Source organism: Cetorhinus maximus, chromosome 21 (assembly GCF_964194155.1).
Source record: "Cetorhinus maximus chromosome 21, sCetMax3.hap1.1, whole genome shotgun sequence".
NCBI lineage: Eukaryota > Metazoa > Chordata > Chondrichthyes > Lamniformes > Cetorhinidae > Cetorhinus > Cetorhinus maximus.
Window position 1 is genome coordinate 10,860,728 of NC_135899.1, and position 21,757 is coordinate 10,882,484.

At 44.5% G+C, this 21,757-nt stretch overlaps 1 protein-coding gene across 1 annotated transcript in view; it reads right to left on the minus strand.

Annotated features, from left to right (window-relative positions):
• nelfe (negative elongation factor complex member E) overlaps positions 1–21,757 on the minus strand; it is a 35,423-nt gene that overhangs the window by 2,805 nt on the left and 10,861 nt on the right. The window contains exons 6-9 of the mRNA XM_078566592.1: positions 18,471–18,814; positions 15,638–15,773; positions 13,986–14,040; positions 13,571–13,673 (exon numbers count right to left, since the gene is read on the minus strand). Of these exons, the coding sequence (XP_078422718.1) occupies positions 13,571–13,673; positions 13,986–14,040; positions 15,638–15,773; positions 18,471–18,814 (638 nt within the window). The remainder of the gene's footprint in view (positions 1–13,570; positions 13,674–13,985; positions 14,041–15,637; positions 15,774–18,470; positions 18,815–21,757) is intronic.

Here is a 21,757-nt window from a genome sequence, read left to right on the forward strand (position 1 = left end):
GATGTAACAGACCTAGCAGCACGTTCTTCCCCAAAGCAGATGGGGTGGAGGGGTTGGGAGAAGGAATGAAGGGAGGAGGGGAGAGGTCTCCCAAGGTGTCCTGGCAGGAGGACAACGTTCATCCCTCAACCACCACCACCATAAGTACATAAGAAATAGGAGGAGTAGGCCATTCAGCCCCTCAAACCTTCTTCACCATTCAATAAGATCATGGCTGATCTGATGTGGCCTTAACTCCACTGCCCTGCCTGCCCCCATAACCCTTGACTCCCTTGTCAATCTAAAATCTGTGTGTGAGGTTAATACTTGTTGACCTCGTGCTGCCAATGCAATGGATCCAAGATAGGAAGTAGGACAATCGAGGCAGAATGAGTTGTTACAAGTTGGCACCTGATGCTTTGCAGGAACTCCCTCGCTTCTGGGGGTGCTGGTGGTAGGGGCTTGTTTACAATAAACTCTGATCAGGACATAATGGATCATCTAGGAGTGTGTGCATGACTAAAGGCCAATAAAGATCCTAAGTTTCACAACTGGTAGAATCAGGACTGTAAGGTCAAATGATGGGAAGAAGTTATACAAACTGTGGTTCTATTCCTTGGAATTTAGGGAGTGATTTGATCAAAGATTTTTTTATTCTTTCGTGGATGTGGGCATCACTGGCAAGGCTAGTGTTTGTTGCCAATCCCCAATTGGCCTTGAACTGAAGGCAGTTAAGAGTTAAGCAGAATGTTGTGGGTCTAAAGTCACATGTAGGCCAGTCCAGCTAAGGATGGCAGATTTCCATCTCTCAAGGGCATTAGTGAAGCAATTGGGTTTTTACAACAATCAATGATAGGTCACCATTACTGAGACTAACTTTCAACTCCAGATTTGTTCATTGAATTTAAATTCCACCAGCTGCCGTGGTGGAATTTGAACCCTTGTCCCCAGAGCATTAGCTTGGGCTTCTGGATTACTAGTCCAGCGACATTACCACTATGCCAGCGTCACCACCTGATATAAAGGGGAATATGAAGATATTAAGGGGAACTGATAGGGTAGATAGAGATACACTATTTCTGCTGATTGGGGAGTTTAGGACTTGGGAGAATAGTCTAAAAATGAGTCTAAAAACAGCCCGGCTCTCCAGGCTTTCAGGAGTGAAATTAGGAAACGGGCAAGGGAATCACAGAATTTTAATGCACAGAAGGAGGCCATTTGGCCCATCGTGTCTGCACTAGCTCTCCAAATGAGCATTATGATCTAGTGCCATTACCCTACCTTTTCCCTATACCCCTGCACATTGTTTCTATTCAAATAATCATCTAATGCCCTCTTTAATGCCTCAACTGAACCTAACTCCACCACACTTTCAGGCAATGCATTCCTGACCTGAACCACTCAATGTGTGGAAAAGTTTTTTCTCACATCACGTTTGCTTCTTTTGCAAATCACTTTAAATCTGTGCCCTCTCATTCTTGACCCTTTTACGAGCGGAACCATAGGGCTTCTCCCTATCTACTCTGTCCAACCCCCTCATGATTTTGAACATCTCTATCAAATCTCCTCTTAGCCTTCTTCTCTCCAAGGAGAACAGCCCCAACCTCTCCAATCTATCCTCATAGCTGGAGTTTCTCATCTCTGGAACCATCTTGTAAACCTCTTCTGCACTCTCTCCGATGTGTCCACATCCTTCCCATAATGTGGCGCCCAGAACTGTACACAATACTCCAGCTGAGGTCTAACGAATGTCTTATATAAATTCAGCATAACCTCCTTGCTCTTGTACTCTATGCCCCTATTAATAAAGCCCAGGATACTATACGTTTTATTAACTACTCTCTCCACCTGTCCTGCCACCTTCAATGATCTGTGCACATGTGCATCCAGGTCTTTCTGCTTCTGCAAACCCTTTAAAATTTCACCCCTTATTTTGCATTGTATGTCCATGTTCTTCCTACCAAAATGCATCACCCCACACTTCTCCGCATTGAACTTCATCTGCCACCTCTCTGTGTACTCCACCAACTTGTCTATGTCCTCTTGAAGTTCCACACAATCAACTTCCTGTCTTTCCTGAAGATCTCTACTCTCCCGAATATTAGTTTAGTCCAGCACTCTCACTTTTGAGGCTGAGGGATGTAGCGTGCATTCAATTCTCACTCCAGGACTTGAGCGCAGAGCCCAGATTTTCAGTACGGCTCAGATGCAATGCTGCATTGTCAGGCGTTCTACTACTTCAGACCTCTGTCACCCCACAGAAATGACACAGCAACCCAACACCAACTTTACCACATCTAATTTTACACACACTTGCACAATACAGGTAAAAGCACTTCACAGGTGTGTATATTTTCTGAACAACTGCCCACTATCATTCAATGATTAAGGAATAAAATAGCCATATCAGTGACTAAATACTCACACTCCCTGCTTATCATCTTCGCATATATCAAGAAACACAAACAGATTAAAGTTCACATGCATATTCACATTTCCATATGAACTTTGAGACCATACGCCCAATGATGGTGTCTATTATTCATCTTTTTATTGCCTGAAACTGCAATTCAATTAGCCTAACATGGATACCCCAGCAGCTGCATCTGGTGAGTGACTAATATACAGGATTAGATTTGCTTTGGCCATGATGTTAAACCGAGAGGTCCTGTCTACCTGCTCAGGTGGATGTAACAGACCTAGCAGCACGTTCTTCCCCAAAGCAGATGGGGTGGAGGGGTTGGGAGAAAGAATGAAGGGAGGAGGGGAGAGGTCTCCCAAGGTGTCCTGGCAGGAGGACAACGTTCATCCCTCAACCACCACCACCACCATAAGTACATAAGAAATAGGAGGAGTAGGCCATTCAGCCCCTCAAACCTTCTTCACCATTCAATAAGATCATGGCTGATCTGATGTGGCCTTAACTCCACTGCCCTGCCTGCCCCCATAACCCTTGACTCCCTTGTCAATCTAAAATCTGTGTGTGAGGTTAATACTTGTTGACCTCGTGCTGCCAATGCAATGGATCCAAGATAGGAAGTAGGACAATCGAGGCAGAATGAGTTGTTACAAGTTGGCACCTGATGCTTTGCAGGAACTCCCTCGCTTCTGGGGGTGCTGGTGGTAGGGGCTTGTTCACAATAAACTCTGATCAGGACATAATGGATCATCTAGGAGTGTGTGCATGACTAAAGGCCAATAAAGATCCTAAGTTTCACAACTGGTAGAATCAGGACTGTAAGGTCAAATGATGGGAAGAAGTTATACAAACTGTGGTTCTATTCCTTGGAATTTAGGGAGTGATTTGATCAAAGATTTTTTTATTCTTTCGTGGATGTGGACATCACTGGCAAGGCTAGTGTTTGTTGCCAATCCCCAATTGGCCTTGAACTGAAGGCAGTTAAGAGTTAAGCAGAATGTTGTGGGTCTAAAGTCACATGTAGGCCAGTCCAGCTAAGGATGGCAGATTTCCATCTCTCAAGGGCATTAGTGAAGCAATTGGGTTTTTACAACAATCAATGATAGGTCACCATTACTGAGACTAGCTTTCAACTCCAGATTTGTTCATTGAATTTAAATTCCACCAGCTGCCGTGGTGGAATTTGAACCCTTGTCCCCAGAGCATTAGCTTGGGCTTCTGGATTACTAGTCCAGCGACATTACCACTATGCCAGCGTCACCACCTGATATAAAGGGGAATATGAAGATATTAAGGGGAACTGATAGGGTAGATAGAGATACACTATTTCTGCTGATTGGGGAGTTTAGGACTTGGGAGAATAGTCTAAAAATGAGTCTAAAAACAGCCCGGCTCTCCAGGCTTTCAGGAGTGAAATTAGGAAACGGGCAAGGGAATCACAGAATTTTAATGCACAGAAGGAGGCCATTTGGCCCATCGTGTCTGCACTAGCTCTCCAAATGAGCATTATGATCTAGTGCCATTACCCTACCTTTTCCCTATACCCCTGCACATTGTTTCTATTCAAATAATCATCTAATGCCCTCTTTAATGCCTCAACTGAACCTAACTCCACCACACTTTCAGGCAATGCATTCCTGACCTGAACCACTCAATGTGTGGAAAAGTTTTTTCTCACATCACGTTTGCTTCTTTTGCAAATCACTTTAAATCTGTGCCCTCTCATTCTTGACCCTTTTACGAGCGGAACCATAGGGCTTCTCCCTATCTACTCTGTCCAACCCCCTCATGATTTTGAACATCTCTATCAAATCTCCTCTTAGCCTTCTTCTCTCCAAGGAGAACAGCCCCAACCTCTCCAATCTATCCTCATAGCTGGAGTTTCTCATCTCTGGAACCATCTTGTAAACCTCTTCTGCACTCTCTCCGATGTGTCCACATCCTTCCCATAATGTGGCGCCCAGAACTGTACACAATACTCCAGCTGAGGTCTAACGAATGTCTTATATAAATTCAGCATAACCTCCTTGCTCTTGTACTCTATGTCCCTATTAATAAAGCCCAGGATACTATACGTTTTATTAACTACTCTCTCCACCTGTCCTGCCACCTTCAATGATCTGTGCACATGTGCATCCAGGTCTTTCTGCTTCTGCAAACCCTTTAAAATTTCACCCCTTATTTTGCATTGTATGTCCATGTTCTTCCTACCAAAATGCATCACCCCACACTTCTCCGCATTGAACTTCATCTGCCACCTCTCTGTGTACTCCACCAACTTGTCTATGTCCTCTTGAAGTTCCACACAATCAACTTCCTGTCTTTCCTGAAGATCTCTACTCTCCCGAATATTAGTTTAGTCCAGCACTCTCACTTTTGAGGCTGAGGGATGTAGCGTGCATTCAATTCTCACTCCAGGACTTGAGCGCAGAGCCCAGATTTTCAGTACGGCTCAGATGCAATGCTGCATTGTCAGGCGTTCTACTACTTCAGACCTCTGTCACCCCACAGAAATGACACAGCAACCCAACACCAACTTTACCACATCTAATTTTACACACACTTGCACAATACAGGTAAAAGCACTTCACAGGTGTGTATATTTTCTGAACAACTGCCCACTATCATTCAATGATTAAGGAATAAAATAGCCATATCAGTGACTAAATACTCACACTCCCTGCTTATCATCTTCGCATATATCAAGAAACACAAACAGATTAAAGTTCACATGCATATTCACATTTCCATATGAACTTTGAGACCATACGCCCAATGATGGTGTCTATTATTCATCTTTTTATTGCCTGAAACTGCAATTCAATTAGCCTAAAACATGGATACCCCAGCAGCTGCATCTGGTGAGTGACTAATATACAGGATTAGATTTGCTTTGGCCATGATGTTAAACCGAGAGGTCCTGTCTACCTGCTCAGGTGGATGTAACAGACCTAGCAGCACGTTCTTCCCCAAAGCAGATGGGGTGGAGGGGTTGGGAGAAGGAATGAAGGGAGGAGGGGAGAGGTCTCCCAAGGTGTCCTGGCAGGAGGACAACGTTCATCCCTCAACCACCACCACCATAAGTACATAAGAAATAGGAGGAGTAGGCCATTCAGCCCCTCAAACCTTCTTCACCATTCAATAAGATCATGGCTGATCTGATGTGGCCTTAACTCCACTGCCCTGCCTGCCCCCATAACCCTTGACTCCCTTGTCAATCTAAAATCTGTGTGTGAGGTTAATACTTGTTGACCTCGTGCTGCCAATGCAATGGATCCAAGATAGGAAGTAGGACAATCGAGGCAGAATGAGTTGTTACAAGTTGGCACCTGATGCTTTGCAGGAACTCCCTCGCTTCTGGGGGTGCTGGTGGTAGGGGCTTGTTCACAATAAACTCTGATCAGGACATAATGGATCATCTAGGAGTGTGTGCATGACTAAAGGCCAATAAAGATCCTAAGTTTCACAACTGGTAGAATCAGGACTGTAAGGTCAAATGATGGGAAGAAGTTATACAAACTGTGGTTCTATTCCTTGGAATTTAGGGAGTGATTTGATCAAAGATTTTTTTATTCTTTCGTGGATGTGGGCATCACTGGCAAGGCTAGCGTTTGTTGCCAATCCCCAATTGGCCTTGAACTGAAGGCAGTTAAGAGTTAAGCAGAATGTTGTGGGTCTAAAGTCACATGTAGGCCAGTCCAGCTAAGGATGGCAGATTTCCATCTCTCAAGGACATTAGTGAAGCAATTGGGTTTTTACAACAATCAATGATAGGTCACCATTACTGAGACTAGCTTTCAACTCCAGATTTGTTCATTGAATTTAAATTCCACCAGCTGCCGTGGTGGAATTTGAACCCTTGTCCCCAGAGCATTAGCTTGGGCTTCTGGATTACTAGTCCAGCGACATTACCACTATGCCAGCGTCACCACCTGATATAAAGGGGAATATGAAGATATTAAGGGGAACTGATAGGGTAGATAGAGATACACTATTTCTGCTGATTGGGGAGTTTAGGACTTGGGAGAATAGTTTAAAAATGAGTCTAAAAACAGCCCGGCTCTCCAGGCTTTCAGGAGTGAAATTAGGAAACGGGCAAGGGAATCACAGAATTTTAATGCACAGAAGGAGGCCATTTGGCCCATCGTGTCTGCACTAGCTCTCCAAATGAGCATTATGATCTAGTGCCATTACCCTACCTTTTCCCTATACCCCTGCACATTGTTTCTATTCAAATAATCATCTAATGCCCTCTTTAATGCCTCAACTGAACCTAACTCCACCACACTTTCAGGCAATGCATTCCTGACCTGAACCACTCAATGTGTGGAAAAGTTTTTTCTCACATCACGTTTGCTTCTTTTGCAAATCACTTTAAATCTGTGCCCTCTCATTCTTGACCCTTTTACGAGCGGAACCATAGGGCTTCTCCCTATCTACTCTGTCCAACCCCCTCATGATTTTGAACATCTCTATCAAATCTCCTCTTAGCCTTCTTCTCTCCAAGGAGAACAGCCCCAACCTCTCCAATCTATCCTCATAGCTGGAGTTTCTCATCTCTGGAACCATCTTGTAAACCTCTTCTGCACTCTCTCCGATGTGTCCACATCCTTCCCATAATGTGGCGCCCAGAACTGTACACAATACTCCAGCTGAGGTCTAACGAATGTCTTATATAAATTCAGCATAACCTCCTTGCTCTTGTACTCTATGCCCCTATTAATAAAGCCCAGGATACTATACGTTTTATTAACTACTCTCTCCACCTGTCCTGCCACCTTCAATGATCTGTGCACATGTGCATCCAGGTCTTTCTGCTTCTGCAAACCCTTTAAAATTTCACCCCTTATTTTGCATTGTATGTCCATGTTCTTCCTACCAAAATGCATCACCCCACACTTCTCCGCATTGAACTTCATCTGCCACCTCTCTGTGTACTCCACCAACTTGTCTATGTCCTCTTGAAGTTCCACACAATCAACTTCCTGTCTTTCCTGAAGATCTCTACTCTCCCGAATATTAGTTTAGTCCAGCACTCTCACTTTTGAGGCTGCGGGGTGTAGCGTGCATTCAATTCTCACTCCAGGACTTGAGCGCAGAACCCAGATTTTCAGTACGGCTCAGATGCAATGCTGCATTGTCAGGCGTTCTACTACTTCAGACCTCTGTCACCCCACAGAAATGACACAGCAACCCAACACCAACTTTACCACATCTAATTTTACACACACTTGCACAATACAGGTAAAAGCACTTCACAGGTGTGTATATTTTCTGAACAACTGCCCACTATCATTCAATGATTAAGGAATAAAATAGCCATATCAATGACTAAATACTCACACTCCCTGCTTATCATCTTCGCATATATCAAGAAACACAAACAGATTAAAGTTCACATGCATATTCACATTTCCATATGAACTTTGAGACCATACGCCCAATGATGGTGTCTATTATTCATCTTTTTATTGCCTGAAACTGCAATTCAATTAGCCTAACATGGATACCCCAGCAGCTGCATCTGGTGCGTGACTAATATACAGGATTAGATTTGCTTTGGCCATGATGTTAAACCGAGAGGTCCTGTCTACCTGCTCAGGTGGATGTAACAGACCTAGCAGCACGTTCTTCCCCAAAGCAGATGGGGTGGAGGGGTTGGGAGAAGGAATGAAGGGAGGAGGGGCGAGGTCTCCCAAGGTGTCCTGGCAGGAGGACAACATTCATCCCTCAACCACCACCACCACCATAAGTACATAAGAAATAGGAGGAGTAGGCCATTCAGCCCCTCAAACCTTCTTCACCATTCAATAAGATCATGGCTGATCTGATGTGGCCTTAACTCCACTGCCCTGCCTGCCCCCATAACCCTTGACTCCCTTGTCAATCTAAAATCTGTGTGTGAGGTTAATACTTGTTGACCTCGTGCTGCCAATGCAATGGATCCAAGATAGGAAGTAGGACAATCGAGGCAGAATGAGTTGTTACAAGTTGGCACCTGATGCTTTGCAGGAACTCCCTCGCTTCTGGGGGTGCTGGTGGTAGGGGCTTGTTCACAATAAACTCTGATCAGGACATAATGGATCATCTAGGAGTGTGTGCATGACTAAAGGCCAATAAAGATCCTAAGTTTCACAACTGGTAGAATCAGGACTGTAAGGTCAAATGATGGGAAGAAGTTATACAAACTGTGGTTCTATTCCTTGGAATTTAGGGAGTGATTTGATCAAAGATTTTTTTATTCTTTCGTGGATGTGGGCATCACTGGCAAGGCTAGTGTTTGTTGCCAATCCCCAATTGGCCTTGAACTGAAGGCAGTTAAGAGTTAAGCAGAATGTTGTGGGTCTAAAGTCACATGTAGGCCAGTCCAGCTAAGGATGGCAGATTTCCATCTCTCAAGGGCATTAGTGAAGCAATTGGGTTTTTACAACAATCAATGATAGGTCACCATTACTGAGACTAGCTTTCAACTCCAGATTTGTTCATTGAATTTAAATTCCACCAGCTGCCGTGGTGGAATTTGAACCCTTGTCCCCAGAGCATTAGCTTGGGCTTCTGGATTACTAGTCCAGCGACATTACCACTATGCCAGCGTCACCACCTGATATAAAGGGGAATATGAAGATATTAAGGGGAACTGATAGGGTAGATAGAGATACACTATTTCTGCTGATTGGGGAGTTTAGGACTTGGGAGAATAGTCTAAAAATGAGTCTAAAAACAGCCCGGCTCTCCAGGCTTTCAGGAGTGAAATTAGGAAACGGGCAAGGGAATCACAGAATTTTAATGCACAGAAGGAGGCCATTTGGCCCATCGTGTCTGCACTAGCTCTCCAAATGAGCATTATGATCTAGTGCCATTACCCTACCTTTTCCCTATACCCCTGCACATTGTTTCTATTCAAATAATCATCTAATGCCCTCTTTAATGCCTCAACTGAACCTAACTCCACCACACTTTCAGGCAATGCATTCCTGACCTGAACCACTCAATGTGTGGAAAAGTTTTTTCTCACATCACGTTTGCTTCTTTTGCAAATCACTTTAAATCTGTGCCCTCTCATTCTTGACCCTTTTACGAGCGGAACCATAGGGCTTCTCCCTATCTACTCTGTCCAACCCCCTCATGATTTTGAACATCTCTATCAAATCTCCTCTTAGCCTTCTTCTCTCCAAGGAGAACAGCCCCAACCTCTCCAATCTATCCTCATAGCTGGAGTTTCTCATCTCTGGAACCATCTTGTAAACCTCTTCTGCACTCTCTCCGATGTGTCCACATCCTTCCCATAATGTGGCGCCCAGAACTGTACACAATACTCCAGCTGAGGTCTAACGAATGTCTTATATAAATTCAGCATAACCTCCTTGCTCTTGTACTCTATGCCCCTATTAATAAAGCCCAGGATACTATACGTTTTATTAACTACTCTCTCCACCTGTCCTGCCACCTTCAATGATCTGTGCACATGTGCATCCAGGTCTTTCTGCTTCTGCAAACCCTTTAAAATTTCACCCCTTATTTTGCATTGTATGTCCATGTTCTTCCTACCAAAATGCATCACCCCACACTTCTCCGCATTGAACTTCATCTGCCACCTCTCTGTGTACTCCACCAACTTGTCTATGTCCTCTTGAAGTTCCACACAATCAACTTCCTGTCTTTCCTGAAGATCTCTACTCTCCCGAATATTAGTTTAGTCCAGCACTCTCACTTTTGAGGCTGAGGGATGTAGCGTGCATTCAATTCTCACTCCAGGACTTGAGCGCAGAGCCCAGATTTTCAGTACGGCTCAGATGCAATGCTGCATTGTCAGGCGTTCTACTACTTCAGACCTCTGTCACCCCACAGAAATGACACAGCAACCCAACACCAACTTTACCACATCTAATTTTACACACACTTGCACAATACAGGTAAAAGCACTTCACAGGTGTGTATATTTTCTGAACAACTGCCCACTATCATTCAATGATTAAGGAATAAAATAGCCATATCAGTGACTAAATACTCACACTCCCTGCTTATCATCTTCGCATATATCAAGAAACACAAACAGATTAAAGTTCACATGCATATTCACATTTCCATATGAACTTTGAGACCATACGCCCAATGATGGTGTCTATTATTCATCTTTTTATTGCCTGAAACTGCAATTCAATTAGCCTAAAACATGGATACCCCAGCAGCTGCATCTGGTGAGTGACTAATATACAGGATTAGATTTGCTTTGGCCATGATGTTAAACCGAGAGGTCCTGTCTACCTGCTCAGGTGGATGTAACAGACCTAGCAGCACGTTCTTCCCCAAAGCAGATGGGGTGGAGGGGTTGGGAGAAGGAATGAAGGGAGGAGGGGAGAGGTCTCCCAAGGTGTCCTGGCAGGAGGACAACGTTCATCCCTCAACCACCACCACCATAAGTACATAAGAAATAGGAGGAGTAGGCCATTCAGCCCCTCAAACCTTCTTCACCATTCAATAAGATCATGGCTGATCTGATGTGGCCTTAACTCCACTGCCCTGCCTGCCCCCATAACCCTTGACTCCCTTGTCAATCTAAAATCTGTGTGTGAGGTTAATACTTGTTGACCTCGTGCTGCCAATGCAATGGATCCAAGATAGGAAGTAGGACAATCGAGGCAGAATGAGTTGTTACAAGTTGGCACCTGATGCTTTGCAGGAACTCCCTCGCTTCTGGGGGTGCTGGTGGTAGGGGCTTGTTCACAATAAACTCTGATCAGGACATAATGGATCATCTAGGAGTGTGTGCATGACTAAAGGCCAATAAAGATCCTAAGTTTCACAACTGGTAGAATCAGGACTGTAAGGTCAAATGATGGGAAGAAGTTATACAAACTGTGGTTCTATTCCTTGGAATTTAGGGAGTGATTTGATCAAAGATTTTTTTATTCTTTCGTGGATGTGGGCATCACTGGCAAGGCTAGCGTTTGTTGCCAATCCCCAATTGGCCTTGAACTGAAGGCAGTTAAGAGTTAAGCAGAATGTTGTGGGTCTAAAGTCACATGTAGGCCAGTCCAGCTAAGGATGGCAGATTTCCATCTCTCAAGGACATTAGTGAAGCAATTGGGTTTTTACAACAATCAATGATAGGTCACCATTACTGAGACTAGCTTTCAACTCCAGATTTGTTCATTGAATTTAAATTCCACCAGCTGCCGTGGTGGAATTTGAACCCTTGTCCCCAGAGCATTAGCTTGGGCTTCTGGATTACTAGTCCAGCGACATTACCACTATGCCAGCGTCACCACCTGATATAAAGGGGAATATGAAGATATTAAGGGGAACTGATAGGGTAGATAGAGATACACTATTTCTGCTGATTGGGGAGTTTAGGACTTGGGAGAATAGTTTAAAAATGAGTCTAAAAACAGCCCGGCTCTCCAGGCTTTCAGGAGTGAAATTAGGAAACGGGCAAGGGAATCACAGAATTTTAATGCACAGAAGGAGGCCATTTGGCCCATCGTGTCTGCACTAGCTCTCCAAATGAGCATTATGATCTAGTGCCATTACCCTACCTTTTCCCTATACCCCTGCACATTGTTTCTATTCAAATAATCATCTAATGCCCTCTTTAATGCCTCAACTGAACCTAACTCCACCACACTTTCAGGCAATGCATTCCTGACCTGAACCACTCAATGTGTGGAAAAGTTTTTTCTCACATCACGTTTGCTTCTTTTGCAAATCACTTTAAATCTGTGCCCTCTCATTCTTGACCCTTTTACGAGCGGAACCATAGGGCTTCTCCCTATCTACTCTGTCCAACCCCCTCATGATTTTGAACATCTCTATCAAATCTCCTCTTAGCCTTCTTCTCTCCAAGGAGAACAGCCCCAACCTCTCCAATCTATCCTCATAGCTGGAGTTTCTCATCTCTGGAACCATCTTGTAAACCTCTTCTGCACTCTCTCCGATGTGTCCACATCCTTCCCATAATGTGGCGCCCAGAACTGTACACAATACTCCAGCTGAGGTCTAACGAATGTCTTATATAAATTCAGCATAACCTCCTTGCTCTTGTACTCTATGCCCCTATTAATAAAGCCCAGGATACTATACGTTTTATTAACTACTCTCTCCACCTGTCCTGCCACCTTCAATGATCTGTGCACATGTGCATCCAGGTCTTTCTGCTTCTGCAAACCCTTTAAAATTTCACCCCTTATTTTGCATTGTATGTCCATGTTCTTCCTACCAAAATGCATCACCCCACACTTCTCCGCATTGAACTTCATCTGCCACCTCTCTGCGTACTCCACCAACTTGTCTATGTCCTCTTGAAGTTCCACACCATCCTCCTCACAGTTTACAACAGTCCCAAGCTTCATATCATCCGCAAACTTTGAAATTGTCCCCTGCACACCAAAATCTAGCACATTAATATATATCTGGAAAAGCAAGCATCCCAATAACGATCCCTGGGGAACTCCACTGCAAACCTTCCTTCAGCCCAAAAAATATCCATTGACCATTACTCTCTGTTTCCTATGTTTCAGCCAATTTTGTATCCATGATACTATTGTCCCTTTTAATCGATGAGCAATAACGTTTCTCACAAGTCTGTTGTGTGGCACTGTATCAAATGCCTTTTTAAAGTCCACGTACACCATATCAACAGCATTACCCTCGTCAAGGGTAGGAGAAATTTGAAACTCTTTCACAAATAATAATAGATGCTAGGTTGATAGTTAATTTTAAACCTGAGATGGATTTTTGTTAACTGCAGGCTTTGAGGGATAAGGGGTAAAGGCAGGAATATAGAGTTAGGTCACAGTTCAGCCATCATCTCATTGAAAAGCAGAACAGGCTCAAGGGGCTAAATGGCCTCCCCCTGTTCCAGTGATCCACTAAGGTTACATCTCTCCCTCCAGGGGAAATGGGGTAATAATGTTTATTTCTCTGAAACAGGCAATAAAAGGATCAAGATACAGGATATATTTGGTTGTCAACTTTGAACCTTCTTAAACAGAGCAACAGCATTATTAAGGGGAGGAATGACATTCAATAGGGCATTAATTGTTGACAGCCTTCAACCCAAACATGCTCTCATAGTTCTGCCTGGGGCAGCCTGTTACTGAGACCATGAACCATAATACCATCAGTACCAAATGCAGACTCTGACTGGAATGTGAATTTGCAGATTTCTCCTACCTAGGCTTCCCCACACTGACTTCCCTGTGGCAGTTTCCAGCATGAGCTGTTTCCGAGCAATCATCACCTTCAAGTAAACATCACCAACCATGCTGCCATTTAACTGTTAGAGAGAGAAAAAACAAACCTCAAAACATGGAACGGGTTCACACAATACCAGGAATCACCGTGAAACACTGAGAAAAACAAACACACACTCACACTATCTCTTAGTAACAGGAATCAGTGAAACATCAGACAGATACACTACCAGAAATCAGAGTGAAATACCAGAGAAAGAAAAATACACACGCACAGACAGACAGATACACACAGGCAGGCAGGCAGGCAGACAGACACACACACACACACACACACACACACACGGTATCAAAGTAAAACACGGGCCTTGCAGCAGTTGTGTTCTGTTACATACCTCTGCAATTGCCTGATCTGCGGACTCCATTGTCTCGAAGGTGACAAACGCACAACTGTAATGAACAGATAGATACAGATCAGTACAGCACAGCTGGAATGCATCAATGTCGCTGGAACACAGGTAGCATTGTGGAACAGTAAGAAGTCAGCTTCGGAGGCAGGGAATGGGGAGGAATAGGGAAGACAGAACTGGGATTCCAAATGGTGAAACTTCCAGTCAGACAGGTCACTGTTAAGCAAGGCCAGCTTACAGCCTGGTTGAATAAAAGGCAGCTTCAGGACACCAGCTGAGATCAGGTTATGGATCTGAGGCCCATCTCCACATTCCGGGTTAAACTGTTATGGTGAGCTGCCGTGCTGGTTATGCTTCTCAGCCCATACTATTAGTGATGGTGCCTCCACAATCATCCTTCTCCCTTTATGGATGCCAGCCTGTGTTGGGAGGGAGACTGGTGCTCGATAGTCACACAGTGTTGAAAAATAGTGCACTGCTGAAGGCTCACCTTTGAGGATGGAGCAAATTAACCACATTTTCCTTATCACAGTATCCGAGGACAGTAGAGCCTTTATTGCCAAGAGGATGGAGTATAAAAGTAAGGAAGTCTTCATACAGGGCATTAGTGAGACCACACCTGAAGAACCGTGTACAGTTGTGGTCCCCTTACTAAAAGAGGGATGTACTTACAGTTCATAGAAGGGTCTCTAGGCTGATTCCTGGGATGAGGGGTTTTTCTTATGAAGAAAGGCTGAGCAGGTTGGAGTAGGTTATGCTCATTGGAATTTAGAAGAATGAGGGGTAGTCTTATTGAAATATACAAGATTCTGAGGGGGCTTGACAAGGTAAATGCTGAGAGGATGTTTCCAATCCTCAGGAATCTAAAACTTGGGTACACAGTTTCAAAATAAGAGGTCATTCATTTAAGGCGGAGATAAGGAATTTCTTCTCTCAGATGGTTCTTAGTGTTTGGATTTGTCTTTCAGAGAACAATGGAGGCTGGGCCATTGAAAATATTCAAGGCTGAATTAGATAGATTTTTAATTGCCATAAGTCAAGGGTTAGGGACAGGAAAGTGGAGACAAGGCCACATCTGATCAGCCAGGATCTCTCTGACTGATGGAGCAGGCTCAAAAGGCCGAAAGGCCCAGTGCTGCTCCTATGAGAACGAGGCCATTTGGCTCATCAAGTCTGAGCCAACTCTTTTCGAGAACAAAGGAGTTAGTCCCACTCTTCCCTGCTCTTTTTCCCCAGAGCTCTGCAATCTGAAGGAGTGTCTTAAAACAAGGCGAAAACAGAGAGGTTTAGGGAGGGAATTCAAGAGCTTAGGGCCTCGGCAGCTAAAGGCACAGCCACCAATGGCGCAGTGATTATAATCGGGGGAGTTGCAAAAGCTAGAAATGGCAGAGTGCAAAGTTCTCAGAGGGTTATAGGGCTGGAGGAGGTTGCAGAAATTTGGAGGGGTGAGGCCATGAAGGGAAACGAGCTGCTGTTGCCCATTTCCCATGAGGGAGAAATCAGCATCCCCTTGGCCACGGCCATGGAGTAATCCAGCTTGGTAACTGGAGAGACGGTGGCCCTGGGACGCCAATCCTAGCGCTGGGTAGAGCATAGACAGTTTGTCAGGCGTGGAGCCACCTGAGCGCATCACTCACTTCCTGGGGTTGTCCATGGTCAGGTTGACAATAGTCCCGAAATGAGAGAAGGAGGTCCTCAGCATCTCCTCAGTCATCCCCAGGCCGTGCACATAGATGGTATTTCCTTTCCGAGGGGCACGGAAAGAGTCAAACCCTGCAGGAGAAGCAAGCAGTTGAGATGAGCCACATGGTGAACAATTTTGTCATCCTTCCCTCCCCGACCTCACGAACTTTGTTCAACCTCTTGTACTCGAGGTCTGTTGTTGAATAGAAATTGCAAGATTCCAAAAAGCCCAAAATTCTTCTCGTTACCTTCTACTACCCTGGTAGTCACTTGATACAACAATAATAAAGCTGTTGACTAGTCAATCAATCTTTCAATCCCTATGACTGAATCTCCAACTCTGATGCAAGAACACAAGAAGTAGGAGCAGGAGTAGACCATTTAATGGCCTGTCGCGCCCGCTCCGCCATTCAATACAATCATGGCTAATCTTGGGCTTCAACTTCATTTCCCACTCACTTCCCATATCCCTTAGTTCTCTGCGAGACCAACAATCAGTCCATCCCAGCTTTAAATGTATTCGACGATGGAACATCCACAAGTCTCTGGGATAGAGAATTCCAAAGGTTCACAAACCTTTGAGTGAAGGAGTTTCTCCTCATCTCAGTCCTAAATGATTGGCCCCTTATCCTGAGGCTGCGCCCCTGTGTTTTAGACTCCCCAGCCGGTGGAAACAATCTCCCAGCATCTACCTTATCAAACCTTCTCAGAATTTTGTAGGTTTCAATGAGATCGCCTCTCATTCTTCTAAAATCCAGAGAATACAAGCCCAATTTACTTAGCCTTTCATCAAAGGACAACACCCTCACCCCAGGGACTAATCTAGTGAATCTTTGCTATACTACCTTGAATACAAATATATCCTATCTTAAATGTGGTGACCAAAACCGCACCCAGTATTCCAGATCTGATCTTACAAAATCTCTGTACAACTGTAGCAAGACTTCTTGATTCTTGTACTCCAATCCCCTTGCAGTACAAGGCTGAGGGAGCACTGCATTGTCAGGAGGCGCCATCTTTCAGGTGACGCCATAAACCATCTGCCCTCTCAGGTGGGTGTAAAAAACGCCACGGTCACTATTTCACTATTCTGTGGAAGAGCAGGAGAGCTCTTCCCCAGTTGCCTGGCAATTGTTTATCCCTCAACCAACATCACTCAATACAGGTTATCTGGTCATTCTCACACTGTCGCTTGTGGTGCAAATTGATTCTCTGCTACGTTACAACACTTCAAAAATTGGCTGTAAAGTGCTTTGGCAAAGTACTTTGGGATGTCCTAAGCGTCTGTATAGAGTCTTTATTTCTTAGAATGTTGAATATTTTGACCGGCTGCATTTTGCATTGGTAATGACTACAAAGCTATCAGCGTTTGCCATTATTATTCCTCTGAAACAAACTTCTGGAGCCCAGTCATGTGCAGAATAACCTGGAAAAACTAGAGGCTGCTGTCAGCGATTCCACATTTCGCCAGAGTTGAGGCACCCCACCAGAGTGAAATTAATGGGAAATCTTACGAATGAACAGGAACCTTCCCCCTCATTGTAAAAACCCTTGAATAAGTTGTTGAATGAGGTGTAACTGGGTTTTGAGTGGCTTACTAAATTCATAATTACTGATAAACATCTTCCCTGATCCTGAGAAGCTAATTTTTTCTGGGCAGCTTTCTTTGAGGTCAGCTGTAGAGTTAATGTACTTGAAAAGCATAGATTTACCACCTGAGAATGTGACGCACGGAGCTGCTGTCCCCAAATAGTGAAGGGTCAATATTGGCATTGTGAGATCAGAGTCCTGAAGAGCTGCGAGATTTGTAACAGGAGTGAGGGCTGATTGGCTCCGCAGGATAAATAGTCACTAGGTGCACAAAGGATGCACTGTGTTTACACAGAGGCTGACAAGGAACAAATGGGACTGAAGAATCCCTTGAGGCCTATATTCTCTGGAGCTTGGAAGAATGACAGCTGATCTCACTGAAACATATCATTTTTGAGGCTTGTCAGGGTAGATGCTGAGAAAATATTTCCCCTGGCTGGAGAATCTAAAACACGGGGTCACAGTCTCAGGGTAAAGGGCTGATCATTTCGGACTGAGATGAAAGGAAATTTCTCTACTCAAAGGGCTGTGAACCTTTGGAATTCTCTACATCAGAGGGTTGTGGATGCTCCGTCATTGAATACATTGAGATTCTTGGACACTGAATCACAGCATTGGGGGATCAGACAGAAAGTGGAGCTGAGGTAAAGATTAAGCATGATTTTTTTTTCTATCCTTTCATGGGATGTGGGAGTCGCTGGCAAGTCCAGCATTTATTATTCATCCCTAATTGAGCCGCTTTGTTGAAGTGCTACCACCCAATAACTGAATAGTAGAGCAGTTTCAAGAAGCCATGTGGCCTACTCCTGCTCCTATTTCTAATGATTCAGTCTATCAGGAAGAGCCTGATAAACAGACCATATGCTGCAGCTGACTTTCCCAGGAAGCAGCTGATATAATGACAAACACCCTCAGTAAGTCTGAGCTGGAGAGAAAGGTGCACAAATTACATTTAAAATAAGCTTCTCAGGACCCCTGCACAGCTCACTTAGTGACTTCACAGCCCTGCTGTGTGCTGAGTTAGCTGTAGCTGTAACTGAGAATTTGGGTGAGACTTCAGTACCCCATGAATTCAAGAGGGTTTGTGGGGAGAAACAAAGTCTGGGTTCTCATTCCAGCCTTGCTTATAGAATGGTCACCTGGGAGAATTCAAGCAGACAAGCTAACAGAGGTATGGGAGAAAGGAAGTATACTTACTTCTGTAGGGGCCATCACGGTCCCGATCCCGATCCCGATCCCTGTCCCTTTCCCTGTCCCTGTCCCTGTCTCTGTCTCTGTCTCTGTCTCTGCCACGGTCTCGATCCCTGTCCCTGTCTCGATCCCGGTCACGATCCCGATCTCTGTCACGATCCCGATCACGCTCCCGGTCTCGATCACGCTCCCGGTCGCGATCCCGATCTCGACCCTTGTCGCGGTCTCTTCCGCGGTCCAGGTCCCGCTCGATGTCTCTGTAGCTCTCGCGATCCAGCTCCTTGCCTGGTTCTCGTTCCTCCTCTCGATCTTTCTCACCATCCCGTGCACGGTCACTGGAGCTCACAAAGCTGAGGACAAAGCACAAAGGGCTTTGTTTATCACGCAACCTCCTTCCCCACCGCCCCAACCCCATCTCACCCCCCCAACAGATACACAATGGTGACTGAAGAAAACATAATAGCTCCATTACAATCTATATAGAGTTGTAGATTTCTAAAAACAACATTGTATTTATATAGCACCTTTAACAAAACAACCCAAGGCGCTTCACAGGAGCATTATAAAATAAAGTATGCCACCGAGCCACATAAAGAGGTAGTATGTCCGAAAGCTTGGTTGGCGAGGTAGGTTTTAAGTGGGGGAAGTAAGGTAGAGAAATGGAGAGGTATAGGGAAGAAATTCCAGAGCTTAGGGCCCAGGCAACTGAAGGCACAGTGACCAATGGTGGAGGGATTATAATCTCAGATGTTCAAGAGGCCAGAATTAGAGGAAGTGCAGAGATCTTGGAGGATTGTGGGGGTGGAGGAAATTACAGAGATAGGGAGGGGAGAGGCTATGGATGGATTTGAAAACAAGGATGGGAATTTTAAAATCAAAGCATTGCTTAGCCAGTAGACACCATGTTTTGTAATATTACTCAGCATAGGTTACAGGATATGCTGTTTTGAACAAACCCACCACTACTAAGGTTCCAGTTGATTAACATTTGAGGCACTTCAGTAAATGCATTTCGCTGAGACCACACCCAGAGTGCTGTGTACAATTTTGGTCTCCTTATTTAAAATAAGATTTAATTGCTTTAGAAGTAGTTCAGATAAGGGTCACGTGACTCATTCCTGGGATGAAGTGGTTGTCTTGAAGAAAAGTTGACCAGGTTTGGCCTATACCCATTGAAGTTTAGAAGAATGAGAGATGATCTTATTGAAACATCTAAGATCTTGAGGGAACTTGACAGGGCGAATACACAGAGGGTGTTTCCTCCTGTGGGGAGACTAAAACTAGGGAATACAGTTTAAAAATAAGAGGTCTCTCTTCTAAGACAAAGATGAGGAGAAACTTTCTAAAAGGGCCACTGGTGTGTGGAATTCTCTTCCCCAGAAAGTAGTGGAGGCTGGGTCTTTGAATTTATTCAAGGCAGAGCTAGACAGATTTTTGTTAGGCAAGAGAGTTGAGGATCATGGGGGGCAGACAAGAAAGTGCAGCTGAGACAACAACCAGATCAGCCATGACCTTATTGAATAGTGGAGCAAGCTCAAAGGGCAAAATGGCCCACTCCTGCTCCTATGTTCCTTTCTTGGTCTTATTTGAACAAAGTGCAATCGAAAAATTGTGACCAGAGCCAAAAGCTTCACTTATGCAATGTACATGCAAGACTTTTAAATGGATTTTAATATCTTATATATTTTCACACTGCAGCTGCCACTTCATTACTAATGGAAAATAATTCCAAAAATAAGAGGCAAACACTGATTTCATGAGGGGCTCTGCTGAGTCACAGCATAATGTTTCCAAGCAAATTCCTAGCCTCTGAGTGACATCAGGGATTTCTAACAGCATCTGCTTAGATAGAATGTACAGCACAAGAAACAGAACATTCATCCCAACTGGTCCGTGCTGGATTTTGTGCTCCATGCGAGCCTCCTACCGCCCCCTCTTCATCTAACCCTATCAGAGTACCCTTCTTTTCGTTTCTCCCTAATGTGTTTATGCAGCTTCCTCTTAAATGTATCTCTGCTACTCGTCTCAGCCATTCTCTGTGGTAGCGAGTTCAACATTCTCATCACTGTCTGGGTAAAGAAGTTTCTTCTGAATTCCACATTGGATTTATTAGTGACCATCCTGTATTTATGGCACTTAGTTTTGGATTTAGAAGTCTACCCTCTTGAACTCTGTCATAATTTTAAAGGCCTCTGTTAGGTCATCCCTCTTTTCGAAAGCCTGTTCAGTCTTCCTGATAGTTATAACCTCTCAGTTTTGGTATTCTTGTAAATCCTTTTTTTTGCACATTCTCCAGTATTGCTACATCTTTTTTATAATATGGAGATTAGAAATGTGCACAGTACGCCAAGTGTGACAAAACCAAGGTTCAATATAATGGTAATATAATTGCTGTTTTTCATTTCTCTACAACAACAAAGACTGCTAAAGGAGCAGGCTTTATCCAAGGAATTATTTAAGGTAAGAACCAGAGGTGAAATGAGGAGAATTGCCTTTTTTTTTAATCAGGGCAAGATTTACGATCGAAATGCACTGCCTGAAGTGGTGCTTATAACTCCAATACACTCCATCAGGTTGTACGTGTATGCTGACAACACTGAGCTCTACCTCACCACCACCTGTCTTGACTCTTTCACTGTCTCTGAACTATCAGGCTGCTTTTTCGACAGCCAGAACTGAATGAGCAGAAATCTTCTCCTAACTAAACGCAATGATGATTGAAGCCATTGTCTTTGGTCCCTAGGACAAACTCCATTTCCGAGCCACTGACTCCACTCTCTCCCTAGCACTGTGAGGCTGAAGCAGTCTGCTCACAACCTAGGTGTTGTATCTGACCCCGAGTTGAGCCTCCAAACCACATACCTGCACCATCGTTAAGACTGCCTAATTCCACCTCCAGAACATCGCCTGATTCTGCCCTAGTCTCAATTCATCCGCTGCCAAAACCCTCAGCCCTACCTTTGATTCCTATAGACTTAAGTATTCCTATGCGCTCCTGGCTGGCTTCCCATCTTTCACTCTCTAAAGGTGAGGCCATTCAAACCGCTGCTGCCCCTGTCCCGACTCACACCTAGTCCCCTAACACACTTGGGCTCGCCAACCTACACTGGCTCTTGGTTAAGCAATGCCTCAATTTAAAAATCCTCATCCTGTTTTCAAATCCCTCAAGACCTCACCCCTCCCTGTCTCTGTAACCTCCCCCAGTCCCACAACCCTCTGAGATGTCTATGCTTCTCCAATCCCAGCCTCCTGTGCATCCCCCATTTGAATCTCTTCGCCATTGGTAACCATGC